The 22,215-nt window shown below is 41.4% G+C and overlaps 1 protein-coding gene across 3 annotated transcripts in view; it reads right to left on the bottom strand.

The window, feature by feature from the left end:
* IQGAP2 (IQ motif containing GTPase activating protein 2) overlaps positions 1–22,215 on the bottom strand; it is a 128,817-nt gene that overhangs the window by 60,426 nt on the left and 46,176 nt on the right. For all 3 annotated transcript variants that reach the window (XM_075411839.1, XM_075411840.1, XM_075411841.1), the window contains exons 3-4: positions 1,616–1,772; positions 278–355 (exon numbers count right to left, since the gene is read on the bottom strand). In XM_075411839.1, coding sequence (XP_075267954.1) covers positions 278–355; positions 1,616–1,772 — 235 coding nt within the window. The remainder of the gene's footprint in view (positions 1–277; positions 356–1,615; positions 1,773–22,215) is intronic.

Raw genomic sequence — 22,215 nt, 5'->3', positions numbered from 1 at the left:
TGCTAGCGTCCCCATTTGTCTTCCCACAGGAGAAGCACCCTGAGCATTTCCACCCACAGCACTCATTCACAGCAGCCTCAGCCCACAAACACCATCACCAGTAGCACATAACTGACACTGCCACTGCTTTCAGCGTTATCTTCTCTTCAGATTTGTTTCCTGAATTACCCCTTCCCTGTAGACTTACTGTAAGCAACCGTTTACGCTCAAGCAGATGAAAGAAGGTCTCTGAGTCAGTGCCTCGAGCCAGTTTCTTTCCTAAAATTTAAAAGCTTACCTTGGGCAGACCAATGGACTCCATTGCTCTTAACCACTGCACAGTGTTGTCAGTGTGCCGAAAGTGAAGGCCAGATCTCTGTTGGAAACATAGAGAGAAAAGATGATAAAAATGACAAAGCTAGTTATTTACTGATCCTCCTATTGCTTCCCAATTCTATATCCTGAAGTCGAGTTCAGGGAATTTTCCCTCATTTGAGCCTGGAGACCAAAGCACCACAGCTGCAATCCTGCTAATGAAGCATCCTGACAGATCAACAGCCCCACACTATCCAGCTCATTCTTTTATGAAACCTGAGTTGGATTTGCACCCAGAGGTGGACTGTGACTGAAGTGGCCATTTATACAGCCCTTCAGTGGTCTTTGGGAGTAAAGGCTGGCTGTCGAATATCAGGAACCACTGCCTCTAAAACACAGAACTGGTAACACTGCTCAGCACTACTGTGAAGGAGAACAGATAAGGACCTCTTGGTCACTGTTCACATCTACTTGAATATCTGACCCTCCCCACAGCCTACACAAGCAGCAGTTAGAACAGCAAAGTGGGAAAGTATTATAATTTTTCTTTTACATTGACTCTTTAAAAATGAAAAGGGGAGAAACAAGCCTTAACTCAGGTTTTGGAGATTTTCAAGAAAAGCATTTAAATACAACCAGGATTCTTAACCAAGGTTCTGTTAACCATGTGGGACCTAGAACAGCTTAATTTCTCAGCTCTTGAACAACAGCCAGTGATTACACCTTAGAAAAGTTCATTTTGATTTTTTTTCTGCACCCTCTACATGCTGAGATAATGTATTCCACAGTGGGGCTACTCTATACGCATATATTTATTTCTATATTATTGAGGATCTTGGAGTTAACGAACAGCTTGCACAGGTAGCAAGTTAAACTTAATTTAGCTTTTAGCTTGTTTTGGCTTCTCAGTGTTAAATTTGGTAAAATGAACACACAGATCTAATGAAGTGAATGTCCTTCTATACAAAATGAGGAAAATTCTAAATTGTTATCAAGTTTAATTACTGAATTGCTTTTGGTTCCTATTCTTAATGAGAAATAATTGTATAAATGGTAAAGTTTACATTCTCCCTGGAGCCAGAAGTATAATTTGTTCAGCTTGAAAAACATGAAGTGACACTAACATAGGTTTTCTAAGGGTAAAACATTTCTAACTTATCACACTGGCTGCTCAGTGCTGTGTGTCTTCCATCTAGTCCTGACAGCCTTATGGAAGAGATACAGAAAGTTAGCCAACCACGCTTGGGTACCTTTAAGAGTTGGAAAACAGATACTACATTTTTTTTTATCTTGTTAGTGAGAGAACTGAAAAAATTATTACCTTATAGCGTGTCTGCTCCACATCATAGATCTTTTTGTCTGACACCACATTAGGGGCAAAGAATTTTGCAAGCTTGGCAAGGTAAACACCATTTCTTAAGCCTTCCTCCAGCTCTGTAGTTGGGGGCAGCTCTTCATCCAAGCAGACCTCCATCCACCTACAGAGACATCATTTCAGAAACATTGCTATTTGTGATTAATAGAAGTGACATCTTTCATTCGCAACCATCATACTTTTAATGTCACTACCACAGCATAATCATAATCAGCAAGAGAAAAGGGCACAGGCTAAGGAAAAAATTCTCATATTCATTCACATGGCAGATCAAAATGACTAGAGAATCATATCTGCACTGCATGGTTTTGACCCTTCAATAACCAAACAGCATGCTTTGAAGTATATTCCCCCTAAGGGGTCTAATTTATTTTGTGTTTTCACACCCCTGTGATCAGGGGCTCAGATCTTTTGAATAGCACTAGGCTTTTAAATAGCCAGTACTCCAAGCGGAAAACAGAAGAAAACACTGAGTGCTGTGTACTATTGATGTTTGCACTTAAAAAACTCTGTGATAGCTATGCTAGGGCTGAACCCCAAGAGCATCAAGGCCAGCAATGTGCTGGGCAAGGCTTTTTCCTGCAGCCGAGGTGCTCCGCAGCCCAACCTCACAGCAATGCTCGTCTTGGTACAGAGCACTCCTGCAGTTCGTCCTCCTCCCGCATCATGTGGCAGCTCTCCATGCTCACCTGTGAAACACATGGTGCTGGTGCTGAAGGAAGGAGTGAAGCTTTTTGTTGAAACAGCCCAAAATACTTCATGCATTTGATGTCTGCCTGACAGTGAATTGGCTGAGGCATTCCCACTGTCCATCGGGTGGGATGGCCTCCTGTCAAACAGTGACTTAACTCTTCAAGGTGGTAAACTAGTTATGTTTTTGAGACTTAGATGTGATAGATACAGTAGTAGATTGAGAACAGTAATTATTAAATACATAACCATTTCAAAAGGTTAGCAACAGACATAAAGCTGTATTAATCCAGTGTGTTTATATTAAGTAGCCAATAGAAACTGCTACCAAAGCACTCTTGAAAAAGGTTAGCATCCTAATCCCTGGACCCAAAGTTCCTTACATTGGTAGTCTAACTGTTTTGGGCCTCTGATATTATTCTTATTTCTAGCAGCTAAATCACATTACAAGAGCTGTAAATCTTGTCAGCTCTTTCCTAATATCCCCGCCCCCGCTTTGGCAATCTTTGCTGTTGTTAGAAGGACATTAATACTATTACAAATGGACAAGAATAGACCTGAAGACATTAGTTCGCTTTACTTACTGTCACTAAGACAGTGTTGCTCTATGCTGCGTGAGACAGCATTACAAATCTAACATCACCTCCACATGGGTGACTTCAGAAATCAGAAAGCTGGGATCCAAGTTGAAAATGAACCAGTTTTTCCCCCACCACAGAGAAGAAAAAAGCTCACCACATCACTTTATTTTGCATTAAAACTCAAGACAAATGACCTACTCCATTACACATTTGGATTTGTTACAGGACATATGAAAGTTGTTTCACTGGAAGCATGGACTACCCAAATAGCTCTTCAGGAAACCACCAGCCATAAATCTGGGACAGTATCGCACAAAGCTGTGTGGAGCAACTGTTATTAGGAGAACTGTAGTTTGCAGTATAAAAGCTTCTTTGGTGAGGAGAGTTTTATCCCTGACAAGTTTCCCGTCTCCGTCCTGTGTTGTGTGTTCAAGTGTTATGGGTCCATGCCAAGGGTCCCAAAAGTCATCCTTATTAATGACATTTTATAGACTAAATAGATATACACACTAAGACAAAATGTCACAGCATTTGTCTTCTACAAAACAGAGGGCCAGGAAGAAGAAACAGAATGTGTAGTCCCAGCAAAAGTGGGTTTCACCTGAGTCAGCTAGCTCTTTCTACAGAATTTTATTCCTAAAACGTGTCTTCTAGACAAAGAGTTGTATGCATAGCAGGAGGAGCTCGCTGAACCACAGGAGGTATTCACCATGACCTGAAGCTGACCCTATTGTCCAATGGACCATCTCGAGTGAGATGAACCATATGCCCCTAGAGCAGCATTTGGTACTTTGCACTGGATTCATTACTCTTCTAATTCTCAGTTTTCGTGAAACAATTTTTCTGACACCTTCAGTCCAGGGCACCAAAAAAACCCCATTACTTTGGAACTGTCTTTGAAGATACACACATCAGGTCCCTTATCCCCCCTTCTAACGGCTTTTCTTTCTTCTGGTTCAAAAGTTTACTACTTCCGTTACAAGCAGCTCTTCCTCAGGCTTTCCTTCACCATACAGGTGAGGTTCACCAGCAGAAAGAGCTCCATGTGTCAGCACCAGCCCAGGTATTACATTTAACCACCTTACTGTTGAATGTCCATTAGGAAGTCATCGCTTCGTGCTTCAAAGCAAGGGCTAATAGCAACCTGTGCACAACACTAGCAAGAGAATGGCAGTCTCCAGAGCAGGTCTAGGTTGTAATTTATAACCCTCCGAATTCCTCTTCTTGTGACATAAAAAACTTTATTCATAACCTGCTGCTGGTTTTGGGAGGCAGAAGAAAGGATGTGTTTGGGTGGGTTGGGTCTGGTTTTATAAAAGGGTCCATATAAAATTGAGTCATTATCCGAGCTCTGAATAAGATGCTGATCCAAGGTGAAAGCTACTCCCCAGCTTTTCAAACCTCCTGTTATTTAACCAGAGCAGAACTATTTTGGATTTATTTCCAGTGTGGTGAAGAGCCTTGAAGATTAATCTGGAACCATCCTATTCTGGGCAGGGAGGCTACCCTGTCTGGTGGGTAAGTGCAGTACACTGAGGAATAAACAGGAAACAGTATGAGGAAGCAAAGAAACCAGCAAAAAAGGAAAAAGGGTAATGAATAATACAGTTATCCATCCAACAAGTCCAGATAAACATACAAGGAAAAAAGCCTCTTTTTAGAAGGTAAATGTTAGTAACTCAGTGGAAAAAAGGGAAAAAAAAATACAAGTAAATGGAGCAGACCTGGAAGATGCAAAGAGTTTCTTGCCCTTTATAGCTACCAATCTGTAAGTGATATCCATTCTAGAAAAACTCACAGGTCTGCAACAGGGCAACTAACTTACAGCTTTTAGGAATCAGTCTCCAGGACAGAGACCACAGCTACAGCTGTATTACATATAAGGCAGGCTTTACCAATGTCTGGAAGTTGCAGAAATTAGCTACAACAAGATCCACTGTGAGAGGATTTATTCTGTTTTGCACATGTTTAATCAGAGGAGGGAAAAGCCTCAGGATTTGCATAAAATCCTGCAAACATACAGACAACCTTGTACGTTTTAGTTATGCAAGCAGCTGCCCAACTCTATTACTCTCTCTCCTAGTATCTATTGAGACATCCATAGCAATTTTCTCCTCAATGCTTGAAATTGTAGTAGTTTTGTTCCCTTTATACTGATTCAGTTGAAAGGGAATTGTAGTTTTAAACAGAAAGAAACATTACTTTAAGTTTGTGAGGTTCTGCTTTTCGAGTCACAGTTCGGTGAATTTATGAAAGTTATTATATGATATGGTGCTGACTGCAGGAACAGACTGGACTAAAAAAAGCATAAATCCTTCTATGTCTGTTTCTTAAAGTGAAACAGAGAATATCCACCTGACCATAAGGATTTATAGGCACCTTTGGAACAATTTATTTTTCTTTGAGGGTAAAAAAAGTGACATTGCCTTTGGCTCACCCACTGTTTTCCTAAGCGCACAGTACTGCAGCATCAGCATCAGATTTAAGTCTGTTGCAGCAACTGTTCCCCACAAAAACTAGTTAATATCATGGCTACACAAGAGAAAGGGCCTATAACTCAACATTAGACATTATGTTTTTCTTCCATACGAAGCTTGTGGAATAAGACTATTATAGCTATCAAATGTACACATGCATTTCTGCCATTTTTTTCTACAATGCAATCCCCTAACTAATATTGAGTTTTTAACAACTTTATACTTACTGACAGATGTATGCCATGAGAAACTGCCACAGTGCTGAACATAATGGTCGCTCATTAAGTCTAAACCCAAATTGCACTCCATGATGAAGGGACAAAAGGCAGTTGCAGGAAGCAGACCAAAACACGTAACATCCCTGAAGTCCTGGGTAGGACCATGAAAAACTAGGTATGATTACAGCAGCCCTGCAGAGCTACCAATGCCAGTTTTAGTCCTACCATTTGGGTTCAAACATGCATGAATAGATGTTTTCCTGAAGAAAGATACTTGGGATCATACCACACTACGCATAAATACAGCCTGCTTTTATTTCAATAATACCGCGGTTCTTGCCAGTACAGAAACTGCTTTCTGATTTGCCTTAGACAAAACCCCAAACCCAGACCTCATCAACAGAAATAAATCTGCAAAATTTTAATTCTAGTATATCGTACTGGAAAGACTACCAGGAGTGAGTATTGAGGTACAGTTTCTTTTCACTTTGCTCAGTTCTGTTTTGACTCTTGGCAATCCAAGACAGAGAGGTTCAGCAGAGAATTTCTGGCAAGATAACAATGATGACTTCTGTGCCAGACCCACAAGCAGTAAACATCATGCTACTCACCAAGAGATTTCAGTTTCCACATCTGACCACACAAAACAGCAGCAGTGTAATGAGCTCAAGCTTGCACTTTAAAAGCAAAACAACCCGTGAATCTCATTCAAGGCAAGGGTCAAGGGAACTGGAAGCACCAGCACTGCACTGTGAACTTAACCTGTTAATGAAGTTGTCATTGACAGTCTGTGTGGTCAGCAAAGCACACGCTGCTGGCTAAGGGACTGGAAATGCGGGAGCCAGTATTCAAGTAGAAAAGAGCATACATTGTATAACCCTAAAGCCCACCACATTTGGCACACACTGGATATTGCAGCAAGATTTATACTTGTCCTGCCCTGTCCTTTCGGGTTTATGCTGCCAGATGCGGATCCAAGGGCACCAGGTTTTTACCTCCTGGGAAGCAGACCTTTGGAGAAGCAAACACAGGACTCCAGAGCCAAAACTCAGAATGCTGGATGCTGCTATGAAAAAAGCATAGTGAAGACAAGGTAAAAGGCAAGTTACCACCCATTTACTACCTCCCTGGCTCACAACCACAGCCTTTCAGTCTGGTTCAGCACACACGCATACTGTGAGGAAGTGAAACAGACTGTTGACCTAGAGATTACAATACAGCCATCTCATTCCAAACAAAGGGTGAAAAAATCTTGTCACTAGAAAATAAGAGTAACAACAATCAGACCCAAAGCAAAATGTTACATTCTAACTTTAAATGTTGGTGAAACAGTGGGAAGATTTTTAAGTCAAAACCTTTACTTGAAGGTACTTAGAAACATACAGTAGTCTGAAGCATGAGAAATCACCATTTAGAGTTCCACATTATTACCTTTCTGGTTTCTGAATCTAAAGATTCGTTATGAGATCTCAACTCTTAACTTCTCATTTGCTTTTTTTTTGAATGCAAAAAAATAGATACAATTTTTCCAGCAACAGTCCCATAAATATTGCTTTAAAAAGGAGGGTGAGTGCAGCAGGAGCAAGATGGGTTTATTGGTTGGCTGAGCAGGAGTGGTGGTGGTGGTGGCATGGATTTGTTTATAAGGAAAGACTGTGTGTTAACTTTGGAATTTGTTCTCATTAGACTGCAAGATTTAGCATGATACATCTCCTAAATCAGAAACCTTAGAAAAGGACTGTTTCACAAACAGCCACATGCTATTTCCAGAGCAAAAACATGCAAAGCTCCCAGCCATTCCAGGAAAACAGATACAGACAACTCAAATATCATGGCCAGAAGAGTTGTAAAAAAAAAAAAAAAAAAAAACAAAACCACCACAACTGTGTAAGCTTGGAGACTCAACTTAGAGGCTGTGGAGACCAGTGACAGAGCAGGCAGCTGAGAGAACTACTTTCTTCAGATGTGGTTTTTCACATGCCGGTGCATTCAGCCCCAGATCTTTCTTACAGCTAGGAGCTGTGGCTCAAGTCAGAGCTGCAGCCCTCTGCTGCCAACTTGGTCCTGGAGCCAGACACCCTAGAAACATCATCTTCTAAATTTGAGGCTCTAGATTGATAGTGACAGTCTCTACTGAACCTCAAGTTTTATCCATCCTAAAAAACATACTTTGTCTGAAAGAAGACAACATTTTGTGATCATGTGATCATGGGTCACTGGAGCAGTGGGGGGAAGGAAGGTGTGGTGCAGGTCATTCCAGTCACCACTTCTCTTGTGTTGCATGCAGGTAGCAACAAGAAGATAGCATTGTGGAGGACACCGTGACTCACTTGCCTATGCAAGATCTCAGAACTCCAGCACATAAAATGAGCATCAAATCCTTCAGCAAGAAATTCTGGGATTAACTTGTAGTGCTCTAATTTTTTTTTTTTTTATTCACTTCTGTAAATCAGTTCATATTTGAAGTTGCAGATCTCTGGGCCCCCAGTTAGTGCTAGATTTAGCAGCATCTCAACTTATTTTCACGATCATGATTTCACCAGGGAGGATACTGACTTTCACAAGAGTTACACTGAAAACTATGAAATATTCATGTATGGATTCTTTGTGCGTAAGTATTAAAATAATATGGCTGTCACTGTGCATTACTGCATTTTGTTGAGTTGTGGACACCTGTGTGAAGTTTGTTGCAAGATTCATTTCCCTGATCAAAGCCCTTCCTGTGCACTTCATATTCAGTTTAGATGAGTAGACATGAGCAGTAGTGACAACTTGCCCACCCTGTACAGCAAACTAAACCAGCAATAAATCATTTCAGCAACATTTTTCCGCACCAGATTTCTGCTGCCATGGCAATGCTGCCATATTGACAAAATAAAAGGTGTTATAAAATTCTTGTTCACAAGATGGCAGCACAGATGCTATTTGTTGGTTTAATCTCTTTTATGCCAGCCGTCCCTTATGTGGGTTAATCAGTGATTAGAGTCCACAAGGCAGGGTGCTGCTCAGGAAACTCACTCCGGAGCCCTGGCACTGCCCCACGGTCGTCACAGGCTGCGGAGTGGGGGTGGGGGTGGGGTGGGGTGGGTGTGTGTGTAGAAAAAAACACCAGAAAATAATTAGAGACTCTCCAGCAACATCCCTACAGGTAACAGCAGCACATGCACCTGAGTTTCACGACAGGCCCCCAGCCCTTGCGATCAGAATAGAGATTGTTTTGCCGTCTTCTGTGTTTACAGAGACATTAAGGTTTAGCATTGGCTATCAACCACAAACTTGACTGCTCTGCGAGATAAGGTGCTGAGCAGGGGGCTAATGCTAAGAGCCAAGGCTGATGGTCACAGGGATGCCTCATCTTATCCCTCTGCTCTTGGCCTGGCTTGAAGCTGCCAGGGGCTGGGGACAAATGCTGAAGAGGCAGGAGATGAAGAGCCTACTGGGAAGGGAGAAGAAGAGCCTACTGGGAAGGGAGAAGAAGAGCCTACTGGGAAGGGAGAAGAGCCGCCTACTGGGAAGGGAGCTTGCCACAGTGGTGGAAGCTGAACAGCCACAGCAAGTATTTTTCCGTAAGAAACCTCACCTAATTCTTCTCAGCAGAAAGAACAGCACCCAGCAGATTACCTGAGCAAATGAAGTGGAAATATTAAGACAGTGCTCATATATCTTGGGGGGTAAAAAAAAAAAAGGTATCTGGGGAAGATGTGGGCTGAAGTATCCCTTTTTACAGGAGGCATTGGTTTTTCATTTAGATGAAAAGAAGAAAAAGGATGAAACAGACCAGTTCTCTCCTAAAAACCTTGCAAACTCTGTGTGACTAACACAATTCAGATTCACATGCATCACCCGGCTGCAGAGTCTAGACCTGTTTTAATAGCCCTCTCTCTAACAGGCAGCAGAGACCACAGCAGCAGATACAGAAGTCTTTCCTGTGTTAGTCTGGCAGTGGTGGCTCAGTGGCCTCTGGAAAGCATAATTTCATACAGATGACAGACTCAAACCACTAATGAAATTTCAGGTAGTGCAGACACAAGCTCCATAGCAAGTCCCACATGCAAACGCAAAGGATCTCCATCCAACCCTACAAATAAAAAAATGCATTTATCTGAAAAGGAGGGAAGCTGAATTTGACACATGAATTTACCTCAGCTTAGTATTTCGCTAGTCTGTATAGACACTGATTTGATAAACAGAAGTAGGCACAGCAATTGAAGCATTTTTATACAGTACAGCATTTGTTGGTGTGGAAATGTTGCAAAACAAGTTCTCTGAAACACAAAATGTTTGCTTTGAAAAACACTGTCCTTGCAGACTCCAAGAGCATAGTTTAGACTTGCACATTACACTGTCTTGCTACACACTACTGCAGCTTGCTTTGCTCTATTAATACTTTCTACAGCTGCAGTATGGTAACACAGTTTAAGGCACCATCTCAAGAAACACAGCATATGGCATTTCAGATTTACCAATTTAAAGGGTTCCAGCCTGCCATAATCTAATAATCCTCCAATCAACTCACTTAAGTGTAAGAGTAGCAGAAGATACATGCCCTTGGGAAGCCACAAAAATGGTACAGTAAAATAACCAATAACGAATCCTTCAGATAACCTTCACAATTCCATCATGCAATAGCCTTACTAACCTTAAGTCACAGTTACAGTAAGTCTTTACCCAGAGTCTACACCATGCCAGACCAGTAGTTACTATCCAAATCTGCAGAAAGAGAGCTGTAGTCTTTACAAAGTGATCTATTCAACAGTGACTTCAATGTAGCAACTACTGAAACTAAACTAAACCTGTCCATCAGGGAACCTGCATCTGTTGTTCACCCTCTCTGAAACTTCAGTGCATCACCAGATGTGCTGTTTCTAGCAGCTGTCAGGCTAGTGACACATAGAAGGACGCCTAAAGAAACAGCAAAACACCATAGTCATTTTTAAATAGAGAGCTAGTATTTCATGTGTTTTGCGTTTACCACTGCACAGTACCTTCCATGGGAGTGTAAGTCCTCAGCTGTCCAGAGGGATATGCTAATACATTTCTTTGCAGGTAAGATGACAGGCATAAACATTACCACCACATCTATAATCGACACACTTTTCTAGGGTAGAAAAGTGACCCAGTGAAGCACCTCCAGTGTAGATTTAGCACAAAAGCCTATATGTGTGTGGATGTTAAAGCCAAGCCCATGATCCAAGATCAGCAACAGAAAGACAGAGCACTACCTGCAGACCTGCGTATTTATTTGTCAACTGATGCAGCTGGGTCAGCAGACACCCCCAAAGGAGGTACAGACTAAACAGTGTGTTGAGGCCACACAGGAGACCTATGGCAGAGCAAGAAACCAAACTCAAGCATGGCAGGGTGCTGTTCTGACTCCTTGAACTGTTCAAATCCACTGGATCAGATTCAGGTATTTATATTTTACTGTCTAACATCTGACAAAGGTTACTTTTGCAAAAGCAACTAGCAGCAAGTATGCAGGTACGGAAACCACAAAAAGGACTTAAGTACAGCTACTAGACAGGCAGCTGGGACTCTTAAACAAGGGTGCCCGACAGCAGCCAAGTAAGAATTAGAAGACACAGATGCGAGAACAAGATGTAAAAGAAAAGACTGGAAGAGCCAGCTCATGAAAGGCTGAACTGTTGTTAAAAGCATGTAGTGTTATGTAAACACTGCAAAACAGCAACAAGCAGGAGTTTGCAAAGTTTAAGCTTTGTTCCATGTCAAAAAGAAACACACAGAGAAACAGAGTTAAAACAAAGTAATTCAGGTGAGAAACACTATGCACAGCACCTGCAGTTATTTTTTTTCTGTTTCTTTCTTCCCATGGTAATACAAGCAATGCTCTCCTCCCTCATTCACTTCAGTGGCTGGAAAGACAGTATTCCCCAACCTACTCAATAACAGTCTATAAAATTTTGAGAAGCATATGCATACAAATCAGGCCTGCAGTAGGTGAAAAAAATGTACGCAGCAGTACAACATCCAATAATCCACAAAGAAATGAAAACCCAAGAAATTCACCATGTTGCTTTATACTGGTGAAGATATGCAGCCCTTCTGTAACAAAAACAGCAAAACAACTAGCAAGTGCTCTGCAACCTGACCTCTACCACCAGAACAAAGTAAGAACTGTTGAACAAAGCTCTGGATGCTGCAACACCACATCATTACCCCAGTTTCAAAACTAGATAGCGTTTTCTACAGAGAGCTGAGGCAGCCAGTTCGCATCAATTTACACTAAGGGCAGTATCTAAAATTTCTATGCAATGTATAGATACAAGCTTTTGGTGTAGACCTGGCTACAGTTTTGTCAGTGCAAGTTGGAATTTTTATTGAAGACGTACAACTACAAGCTGCATAAAACAGTCATGGGCATGCCATACACATCTTTCTAGACAGTATTTAAGAGTCAGGAATAAAACCATTACTTTAAGAAATGGACTTGAGAAACTAAGTGTTAGAACAAGCTGATTTTGCTGCAAAACTCTAAAATATTCCCTTGGAACAGCTTATATTAATGCACTTAGGTAGCAGCAGCACTGAAAGCGAAGCTGTAGTTAGACAACCAGGCTGGGAAAAAAAAAACTGATTGTGATGAGTGTGGTGAAAATTTAGATGTCATTAATAGTATCTCATGCAACAAATACCTGTTGTCTGGTGACAGCACATCAGTTTAAGGGTTTTGAGATTACCATTCCCAACATCTGCACACACAAAACAATCTCATCTCAAAGAACAAACAGTGAAATATCCCTATCAAACTGAGTAATCACCAAGTGACAAAAGTCTACCATCTATGCCCCAGTACTGAGGTTACTCAAGACAGTAAGAGAGGTTCAAGAGATACTTAATCAGCCAAGAGCCTGCCAATCACAAGACAAGACATTAGGCACTGGCAAAAGTGAGCTACCGGGACACCGCTTGATTCAAAGGCAAGGAACAGGTCGATGGTATATCAAGTCCGGCTTATGGCACCTTGCACCAACCAAGAACACCACCACCACATGACTTAAAGTACCAGTACATAAAAACATTTACTTCTATTCTGTCAGAAAACAGTTTTTCAATAATTTGAGTGGGCCAACCAGCTATCAGCACCTATGCCGTTGGCTGACTCTCCCCAGCCAGCCCACGTGCTCTGCCTAGCTCACCCTGTAACACAACCACCGCTCATCCACGGCTGACCCAGGCTCTGCCACCCTGTAACACCATTCCTGCTCTGGCTACCGCTCAGGACAAGCTGTGAATGCCTCTGGATATTCAGTGTCGTCACGTCAGCCATCAGCAGAAAAGCAAAAATGCAGGTGACTCCTTGCCAGTGGTACCCCAAGCCAACAGTGTTGCACACAGCAGCTGCACAACCACAGCCAGAATGGTATAGCCATTACTAGTCACCCTGTTTAAACACGAGATGCCATATGTGAGAAAAGTCTTATTAAACCCACTTTCGGATGTTGAAGACTACTTATGGGAAACCTCAGTGTTTTACACAAAGTGGCAAGTGTAAAACAAAGTGCTCCTTTGTTTCTTTGTTCATGCATGAAGAGGCAATAAAAATGGAAGAAGTTTAAAACCAGAAGGAAGAACTTGACAAGTTTTAAAGACTATTTCAAACTAGTTATGGAGCTTATACACTATGAGAATTGTGTTTCCAGAGATATTTCAGCTAGCTCTAATCCTCTAGCAAACCTTCAGGTGCATGAACACTGAAGAATGGTTTGCTCATTGATTTCTACAGAAGTAGGTTCTCTGAAAAACAGAAACTTCAGAGAAGCTCAATGGAAATAAGCCTGGTAGAAACTACTTCAACCAACACAGTACCGTATTTGGAAATACTCCTGTAGCACCTCCCCCAGGATCTCCAAGTGTTTCCAGGCACAGGAATTAACGTCAAAACCTCCATATTAGAAAATGAAAGTACCGCCAGTCATTTTTATTTTGAAATTACCTGAGTGAAACACAGGACAGGCACCCAGGCATGCTTATCAGTCCCCTTTCATTAGGAAACTAATTTTTAGGCTATTTAAGCTCACTTCACTATTGCCACAAGAAGATCATCTTAAAAAGGCATAAGGGACTATCATGCAAGTTCACATTAAAAAGATGACACATTACAATTATATTGACAATTCTCAAAAGATACTTAGTACAACTGTGTTTCCTGAAGGGGAAACTACTAAGACAAGAGAGGAGAAACATTGAAGTGCTTTACAGGAGCACTGTCTTGATTTTCTTAATAAACAGCAGTTAGCTCAGGATCTCTGAACCGCAGTCAGCCATCAATTTAACACAGAAAAAACAAATTCCCTACACCCATGAACTTGAATCAAAAAATAAGTCAATTTACCTCGCTGCCAAGCCTGTTAATGACCTAGACACTCTGATGAAGTTAATCAGGAAACCATCACAGCTTGTTAACTCTCAGCTCTACACTGAGAACTAAGTGACTTAGGTTGCTGTTCTGACCTGTGAATTTGTTCCTCCTTTTTCTCTTCCCATTTCTCCACACTTTATTCCAAGCAAGTACAGCACCTGCACAGTGCTGATTATGGATGCTGGGAAGATGCAGTTACAGCCAGAAGCCACACAACCCTAAAACTGGATGCCCACCTCCCCCTATCATCTTTAGGGCATGTTTTTGTACGTTTTTAGGAGGTCTTCTGTATTTTGAACTACTGGTAGTTCCAGCCTGCAGAGCCTGACTGTTGTGGGTAGTATGAGTCCTCCTATAAGAGGGCCACAGAAATGCTACTAGCTTTCACAGAAGTCTCTCCTGCAACATGCTGAAAGTTTAACCGAGAATACTAGAAAAGCAACACGAATACCTAATCAACCAGCCTGCAGGATGGTAGACAAGGTGGTAATGAACAGGGTGGAGATGCTAGTCATCCACCAGTGCTGGGAAAGCAACTGCCACGGAGGAGAGGAAGAGGACTGCAACCATCACCATGCCACACGGTTCCTGTCAAAAAGAGAAATGGGCAGGAAGAGAGAACGACAGCAGCAGCCAGATAAGGGGGACCAGCAGGATGGATGCCAGTATAGCAAGATTTACAGTGGGGAAGAGAAAGACCAGTAGACAGTGTTGACAGAGGTCTGAAAGGGTGTTTGGACGGCTGGTGTCGCTTAGCCCAAGTCATGAACAAGATGCAGCAGTACACCAGCAAAAGAAAGATTAGCCCAACTATAAGGAATGCACAAGATCTATACAGTCAGACCAACTGAACGAGTATTATCAGAAGTCTGGACATGAACACTGGAAGTGGTGCTTGATCCAGGGAGGGGAGTTGCCTGTGGTCACAAGAGATTTTGCTGAAGTATTGAATCTAAAATTGCTCAAGAAATTCTTATGAAAAAAGAAGGAAGAGCCCAAAAGACAGCACTGAAGTATGTGCACAGTTGCACAAAAAGATACAACTTGAAACTAAGGAATACACAGTTCTAACTCTGCCACAGAGCGCCTTCATCCTTAGACATTTGCCTTCATCTAAGACTTAAAAAGCATGTCTTGCAGAACTTCTGCACATTTCCTTTGATACCCAGCCAAATCCTTAAGCAGCATATTTTACTTCAGCTTTCCATATGAAGATGCAACATAATCAAAATAACTCCATACTCTTCTCTTCCTCCTCAGGAAAACTAGTATGTGTATTCAAAGAAACTTAACAGCCCAGTTGGTCCTAATTTTGAACATCAGTGTTACACTCTAAGACTGCATTTCAGGAGTGCAAATATTCTTGCAATGAAATGAAAAGCCCAGCTGAAATTCCATGCCCACAGATGCAGATTTTTCCTGTGCAGAGATGCAAGTTTTTTCTCAGCAGGCTGCAAAAACACCCAAAGACTCTCAGAACAACTTTCTTTTACTTCATATGGAAAAAAGGGAATGAGCATAGTCCTCTTGCCATTCTTACTTCCTCATAACAGTCAGCCACTAAAACTTCAGCTGCTTCTAATACCAGCTTACAAGCCGGACGCATTTCTGGAGACAGCCATTTCCAAGTGTGCCTAGACTGGTGGTGCATTTTCATCACCACACTACAGTAAGCGGAGTATCTCCAAAGTGAAAAACCAGACCTCCTTCTGGTTACTAAGTCATATCTCACCCAAAGGCAAAGTGATCCCATCTTCCATGGCATCAAATCTCAAACAAACGAAACCTTTGCAACAGAATCCAAAGTTGTAATCAAGCATTCAGCTACTTTCAGCAAATTTCCTATCAGATGACTGTAGGTTTAACCTAGTATCAAATGTCCAGTCTCTTGAAATTCAAAAACTGTGTTCAGAAGATACCTGCATATGTCTTTCCTTGTACCCAGCCCAACACCACACATAGCTTGAGCCTTACTGAGACTATGCAGTAGCATGCTAAAAGCTTCATAAAAAAAAAACATCAAACCTACATGTCAGCTGTTATGGATCTGTCAGAAGTAAGCTTCTCGTGAAGCAAACTAATAAGCATTCATATAGAAGAAGCTAAAAACAGCACTACGAAATTCTTCAAGGCAAATTAAAAATCCAGTATTTAGATGGGAAGGATGTTTATAGGAATACATGTATAGACGTTTGAGGAATTTTGATACCAACATGCAAGACAAATATTTGGGGCATGGCAGTCAAGCAAAGCAAGCACCTAGTCAAAGGGTACTCAAGAGCTGACAAAACCCCAGGCATTGCCCACTCCATGACTCAACATCTGACCAACTTCTATCACCCATAATACACCTCTGCTGGGCACTGCTGTGAGCAGCAGGCAGTCTGCAAGCACATCAACATGGCAATTTAAGGTGGGAGGTGTGGGAAGAGTATGAAAGTAAACCAAAACCTACATCCAATCTAATGAGCCAAAACATGATGGGAAATAAGTAGGCAGGATAAGGCGTGCACAGCTCTTGCCTGAGTGGCAAGTTCGATGAACTATCAATAGCTTGATAGCTATTGGAAACCAAAGTATTTAACAGCAACTGCTTTCCACTAAGACTACTCTAACTTATGTTGTTATCCAGTAAACATAATCTAAGTTTATACACAGTAGCAGACAGTGAAACCAGACATTGAGAGAAATCCCACACTAATTTTGTGTAAAAGTACAAGTAAATTTGTACTGCAAGTACATAGCCTTTACTTCTCTTAGCTCTACTGAAAAATAGCAGAATGTGCCCAGTATACACACAGCATAATGTCCTAACTTAAATATATCCCCCTCACTTGGACAAAGAGATGTAAATTATTCTTTTCTAGGTATCTGCACAAAAGTGCTTTGTGTTCAGTATGGATGGCCAGGGAAAGAATGCATTTATCCTTCAGAAAGAAGGTTTTTTCCTTTGCCAATTGATTCTTTTACAAACACATTAAATGAAAGATAAGCTGTTCTTTTCAATACCACTCTGGTGGCAGATGTAGTCTTAAGATACAAACAGCTTGTTAGTAAAATCCTGAGTAACTTAATTCTACATTTATAAATATATATGTTATTCTTGAATTATAGCACGCTCTTCTCACAGTTTGCTTTACATGAAGGCTGCCTCTCTGCTCCATTCTGGCTTGCCTTGAAAAAAAAAAAATACTTTCCTGCCACTGCAGCACTGTACAACAAGCACACTACATCTTGGGCTGAAGTATTTACAACAACTGGACACAAAAAACACCAACTGTGTGGAATCAGAAACAGAGCTAAGGGAATATTACATTTCAAGGGAAATTTTACTTAGATTTTTTCAGAAAGTTTTCATTTTTCTTCCTTGCATTGCATTTTTAAACCAATTTTTGTAGATGTGTAGTCTACAACTGGCAGTGCTTACTGGCAAATGATCAACTCCCAATCTCTCTTATTTTGGGTGTTATGGTTAGTTAGACCTTCCTATATGCAAGTTTTCACAGCATTTCTATGAGGCTTCTAATCAAATATGAATTTTATAAGCACAATTTCTTTTTTTTATTAAAACAAAGATATTTACTTAAGGGGCAGCACCATACATTAGAGTAACTGCTAGATAGCAGTAACCACACATCTGCCTTTACTTTGAGGAGTTTTATTAGAAAATGATGGTAAGCAAAACTGAAACACTGTCGTTATATTGCCAATTATCACCATTCGACTGTGGCCAGAATTCAAACACTGCTTTCATATTATTATTTGTATTGTATCATTTCTGCTATTTAGATGAAACAGCAGTGCTGTATACTAGAACAAAAACTAACTTGTAAAGAATTGTAGTTCTTTGGTTTAAGGAGTCTTTTTCAGTGTCTACTTGATTCTCTGTTAAAGTGACTTAATTTTCTATGACAAAATACCTACACAAAAAAATCTTAATCCTGTTTATTTTCTTAGTTTTCAGCAATTGCCACTGCCTTCATCTTACATATTCTCAAAAGGCCAGAAAAGCTTTTAAAAAAAATTTAAAAAAAAGAATTTTTGACTGTCTATTGCTATTTTACCAAGGCTAGAAAGAAATTTTTAGTGTTGTCGTAACTTCCATTAGTGGTACATACACTTACAAGCACATGCAGAAGGCTGCCCAGCAACCCTGTAGTTACCCAGTTTTGGATCCACTGATACCTTGTATCAGTGAAGCTCCAGTCTAAGTGCTGAAATTGTTTCAGCTCTGTTCAACATGACTCTGCATTGCCAGAAGTTTTAGCGAGGAGACTGTACATGTCAAGGGAAAGCAGAGTGCTTACTGACACTCAAAAGCATCTAGAAATACTGAAGTAATATGGATGCAACTCAGGATCAGGGCTTGAAATAAATCACTGAGATGATGAATGCTTTGCAACCCATTTTACTTTTGCAGAGATTGTATGAAATCGTTCAGTACTTTGCTCTCCTAATGCCTAACACATTTGGTTTCCAGGTTTGTTTTATTTCTTTTAAACCTATTTAAAACCATGCACTGTGGACATGTCTTGTCCAATGCATTTCTGACCTCTGCAGAACAATTATCTGCATTGGGATGAATGATATCCAGTGTTCAATGCTCTTTAGTTACAGGCTAGTAGAAAAATAATCTGATGGTACCTGTCACATGAGTGTGTAGGCAGTCAAATAATGACCCTGTCTAACTCCTTTTAAGTTACAGGTCCAAGATGTGATCTGGGTTAGGCGCAGCTGAAGGGCAAAAACCTCTTTCAGAAAGAGTTTTAAACTATGATGAATTTGAGTTCAACGCTACATTTAACAGTCTTACCAGGAACATCTGTTTGTATTCTGGTTGCAATAATCAGGAGCAGCAGGAGCAGCAACACACAATGCTCAAGGAGGCAGGGCCAGCACTCTATCACACAGGAAAATGAAGTGCGCAGGCTGAACATGTAGATTTACCTTGCATAGTGCTGTGCTTAATACAAGTGGGTGAGTTACATGCCAGTTTTTAATACAGAACACAGAGACAGAGATGAAGTAATAAGAAACATGCTGCTCAGTTCATTTATCTTGGGGATACACTGTACACTATATTTCCAGGCCAAGGTCAGACACCTGAAAGTGATGGTTAGTAGCAAATGAAATTCCACATATATTCCCAAAGCATCAAAATTCAACTTGATACATCTGCCAGTGACAGGAGAGAAATAAAACAAGGAAAAAATAGAGTTTATAAGACTGTTCATTTTCCCACCAAATCTTACCTGTTGACCTATTTTGCCTTTGCCATTTTATAAGGCAAAATGCTGGCCCCAGTTTTATTCGATGCAGGTCCACAGCATTTCACCTGCCCATGCTGGGCACTGGCCAGAAGCCCGATCTGCAGTGTCTCAGGCTTAGAACACCCTGAGCTGTTGTTGCAAAGAAGTCCTGGGGATGGCAAGCTACCTCACCAGGGCAGCCCTTCTCCAGGTCCCACCAACAGCACAAGTGCCATTAGCAAACATTGGCTTTTTGGACCGTGTGGCAGGGTGGGGTAGGAGACATAGAGAAACATCTCATGTCAACACATGAGACATTTACATCTGAAACTATGTTAAACCACTCTAGAGAGGCTAAGGCCATCATTTCAGGGTTGCTTTAAGGTACTGACAGATGGCCTCTGGACAACTTAGCATGTTTCCCCCCTTCCCTTCTCATTCTCTGCTGCTCATTCTTCTCTGTATTTTCCCCCCACTTTTTGGCAACACCAGTGCCCCAGGGGCTGTGGGGAGAGTGGGACCAGGGAACAAATTCTGCTGAGAACTAATGCAACACCACGAGATACATATGTTAGTGCTTGACCACATCAATTCCCTGGTCTGACACAGCTTGGCTGCGTAAACTACTGCTGGCCCAAGACAGACAGGAGAACAGGATTACCCACCCTGCAGTCATCTGAAAACATGGTTCAAGGAACACTGCACCTTTCCTTTACGCCTTTTACACTACTTCTGTATTTAATCAGTGCACACACAATTACGCTTATTTAAAAATTGAGATATGCATCTGATATGCAGCTATTTCCTTTTTGTTCTTGTCAGCCCAATTTCTAAGTAGTCTTTGGTTTGTACGTGGGATATTACATTACCCAAATGACATCATTTTCTGGCAACTGTGGCAGGCCTAGGCCTGTGAGTCACTTTCCAAAATGAGGGGAAAGTCACACTAGGGAAAAATGCGCGATTCAAAGGTTTGTATTGTTTTAGTAGACTACAGGGTCCACACAAGTTCAGTTGCTGCTCAGTACAGAAAAGCAGCTAAAAGTCTCACTATTGACTTAAATGAAAAGGAGCATTTGAGAGAAGCAAACAGGCAGATACAATTGCACAGTCCCAAAAACTGGAGCTATGTGATCACATGCTTCCATATACTCATTTATTATAATGGTCGATGCATAGCAGGCTTGTGAGCACACACTGAGCTGCAAGGTACTTTACCTGCATTTGCTAGCTGAGAGTTTCCACAGCTGTAAGCAGCATACAGTAACCCTGTGAGCAATGAAGGGCCACGGGACTACAAGAAGACTTCTCTGCTCAGCCTTGTCCAACCCTTCAATTAAGCAATCTGATAAATAGATGGAAAGAGACCCAAAAGACTATGGAAACAATTTCTCATTACAGACTGTCTTGAGGAATAATGCTAGTTATCACAGAAGTATTTCCAGTTCTTCACCAAATCCAGACACTTATCCACCCCGAGAAGAATGTTTCTCTTTAGTCACTAATTGGATCCTATTTGTAAAGCCAGTCTTTGTTTCAAAGTCTGACACAGTTTGGGAACCAGACTATAATGAGGGCAGAAGATTAAAATGCCTCTCCACAGCTGACAAATGAATAAAAGGATGGTGCACCTTAATGTATGTTATATTCCTTTTTGCTTTTATTTTGTAGCTTAGGTAAGATCTGATGCTAAATCTTTTCAAGGTATAGTGGAAGCATCTGATCTTACACAACTGCAGAGTCTCATTTAAAGTATTTACTAACCGGGAAGGCCATCTGCATGCTGAATCAATCACTTTAAATACTAAGCATTAATTGCTTTAGTTTGAGAAGTTTAGGAGACAGCTACTTCAAGAAAGAATAAGTACTGCTCATTGAAGACCATGGCGCATACAGGAACAAGAGATAGTTTGATGTACTGATGTCTCCCCACTTGGGACTCAACCCACCGTTTCTCCTCTCCCAGATAACGGGGATACCTGGAAACATCAGAAATGCTGTGGCTGAGTTTGCTGCTGCATGTGTATATCCTCTTCATGACACCAAAAAATGGGACTTCTTCCAGAAGTTGCTACTTCTGGTCACTAAAGGAATAACAACTGTTTAAAATTAACCACAATTTTGATGATTTATATCCAACTTATCTGCCTTGCATGTGGTTCTGATCTTCACAAGGTTAGCAAACCAACACAATTACCATTAAAAAAAGCAGTATTTTACAGTATTGTATAGTGTGCTTCACTTTCTTTTAAGGCACTTACTGCTTCACCTTCCTGACCTCTAGTCAAGAAGAGGCCAAAAGTACACTATATTCTTTCAACACTAGCAGAGCGCACAGCATTTTGAAGTATGTTGGGCTCCAGTCATGGAGCACACAGATTTCTCCCAGACAGACAGTGCTAGATGAGTATTCAGACACATGTACCAGATCCGTTTCATTGGCTAAGAAGTCCTCAGCATAAGCAGGGTACGGAGCAAAGCTGGTGCTAAGTCAGCTCTGCCCTGTCCCATCTCCACCTTACCCTGAGTCAGTTCACACCAGCCACTGAGGCATCATCCAGTGGTCGCAACCTCTCACCTCCACTGCACCTGTGCCTCTGACAGCAGACAAGCAGCAGAGGAGCTTCATCATCTGTGCCTTTAAACCTATCTACAAGAGAAAATTCACATGTGCCAAGCTGTCACGTCAACTGCAGCATCACTCTGCAGAAGTGCAAAGCTGACAGGTTGCAGCAGGACCAGAAGCCCAACATCCCCGACGTCCCCTGCTAACACCACATTTAGTTGCTGAAAGCAGAGGACTTCATCATACTTTGGTTTTTGTATCACGTTCAACTACCAAAAAAAGTCCCTCAGTTCCACCTCTTGCTTTTCGCTACACTTGTGGAATGCTACATCAGCAGTAAATTCCTTTAAAAAATAGTCACTAGGAAGGCTCCCCAAGCTAAGCT

The sequence above is a fragment of the Opisthocomus hoazin genome, chromosome Z, assembly GCF_030867145.1.
Source record: "Opisthocomus hoazin isolate bOpiHoa1 chromosome Z, bOpiHoa1.hap1, whole genome shotgun sequence".
NCBI lineage: Eukaryota > Metazoa > Chordata > Aves > Opisthocomiformes > Opisthocomidae > Opisthocomus > Opisthocomus hoazin.
This window is presented reverse-complemented; position numbering and strand designations above follow the sequence as displayed.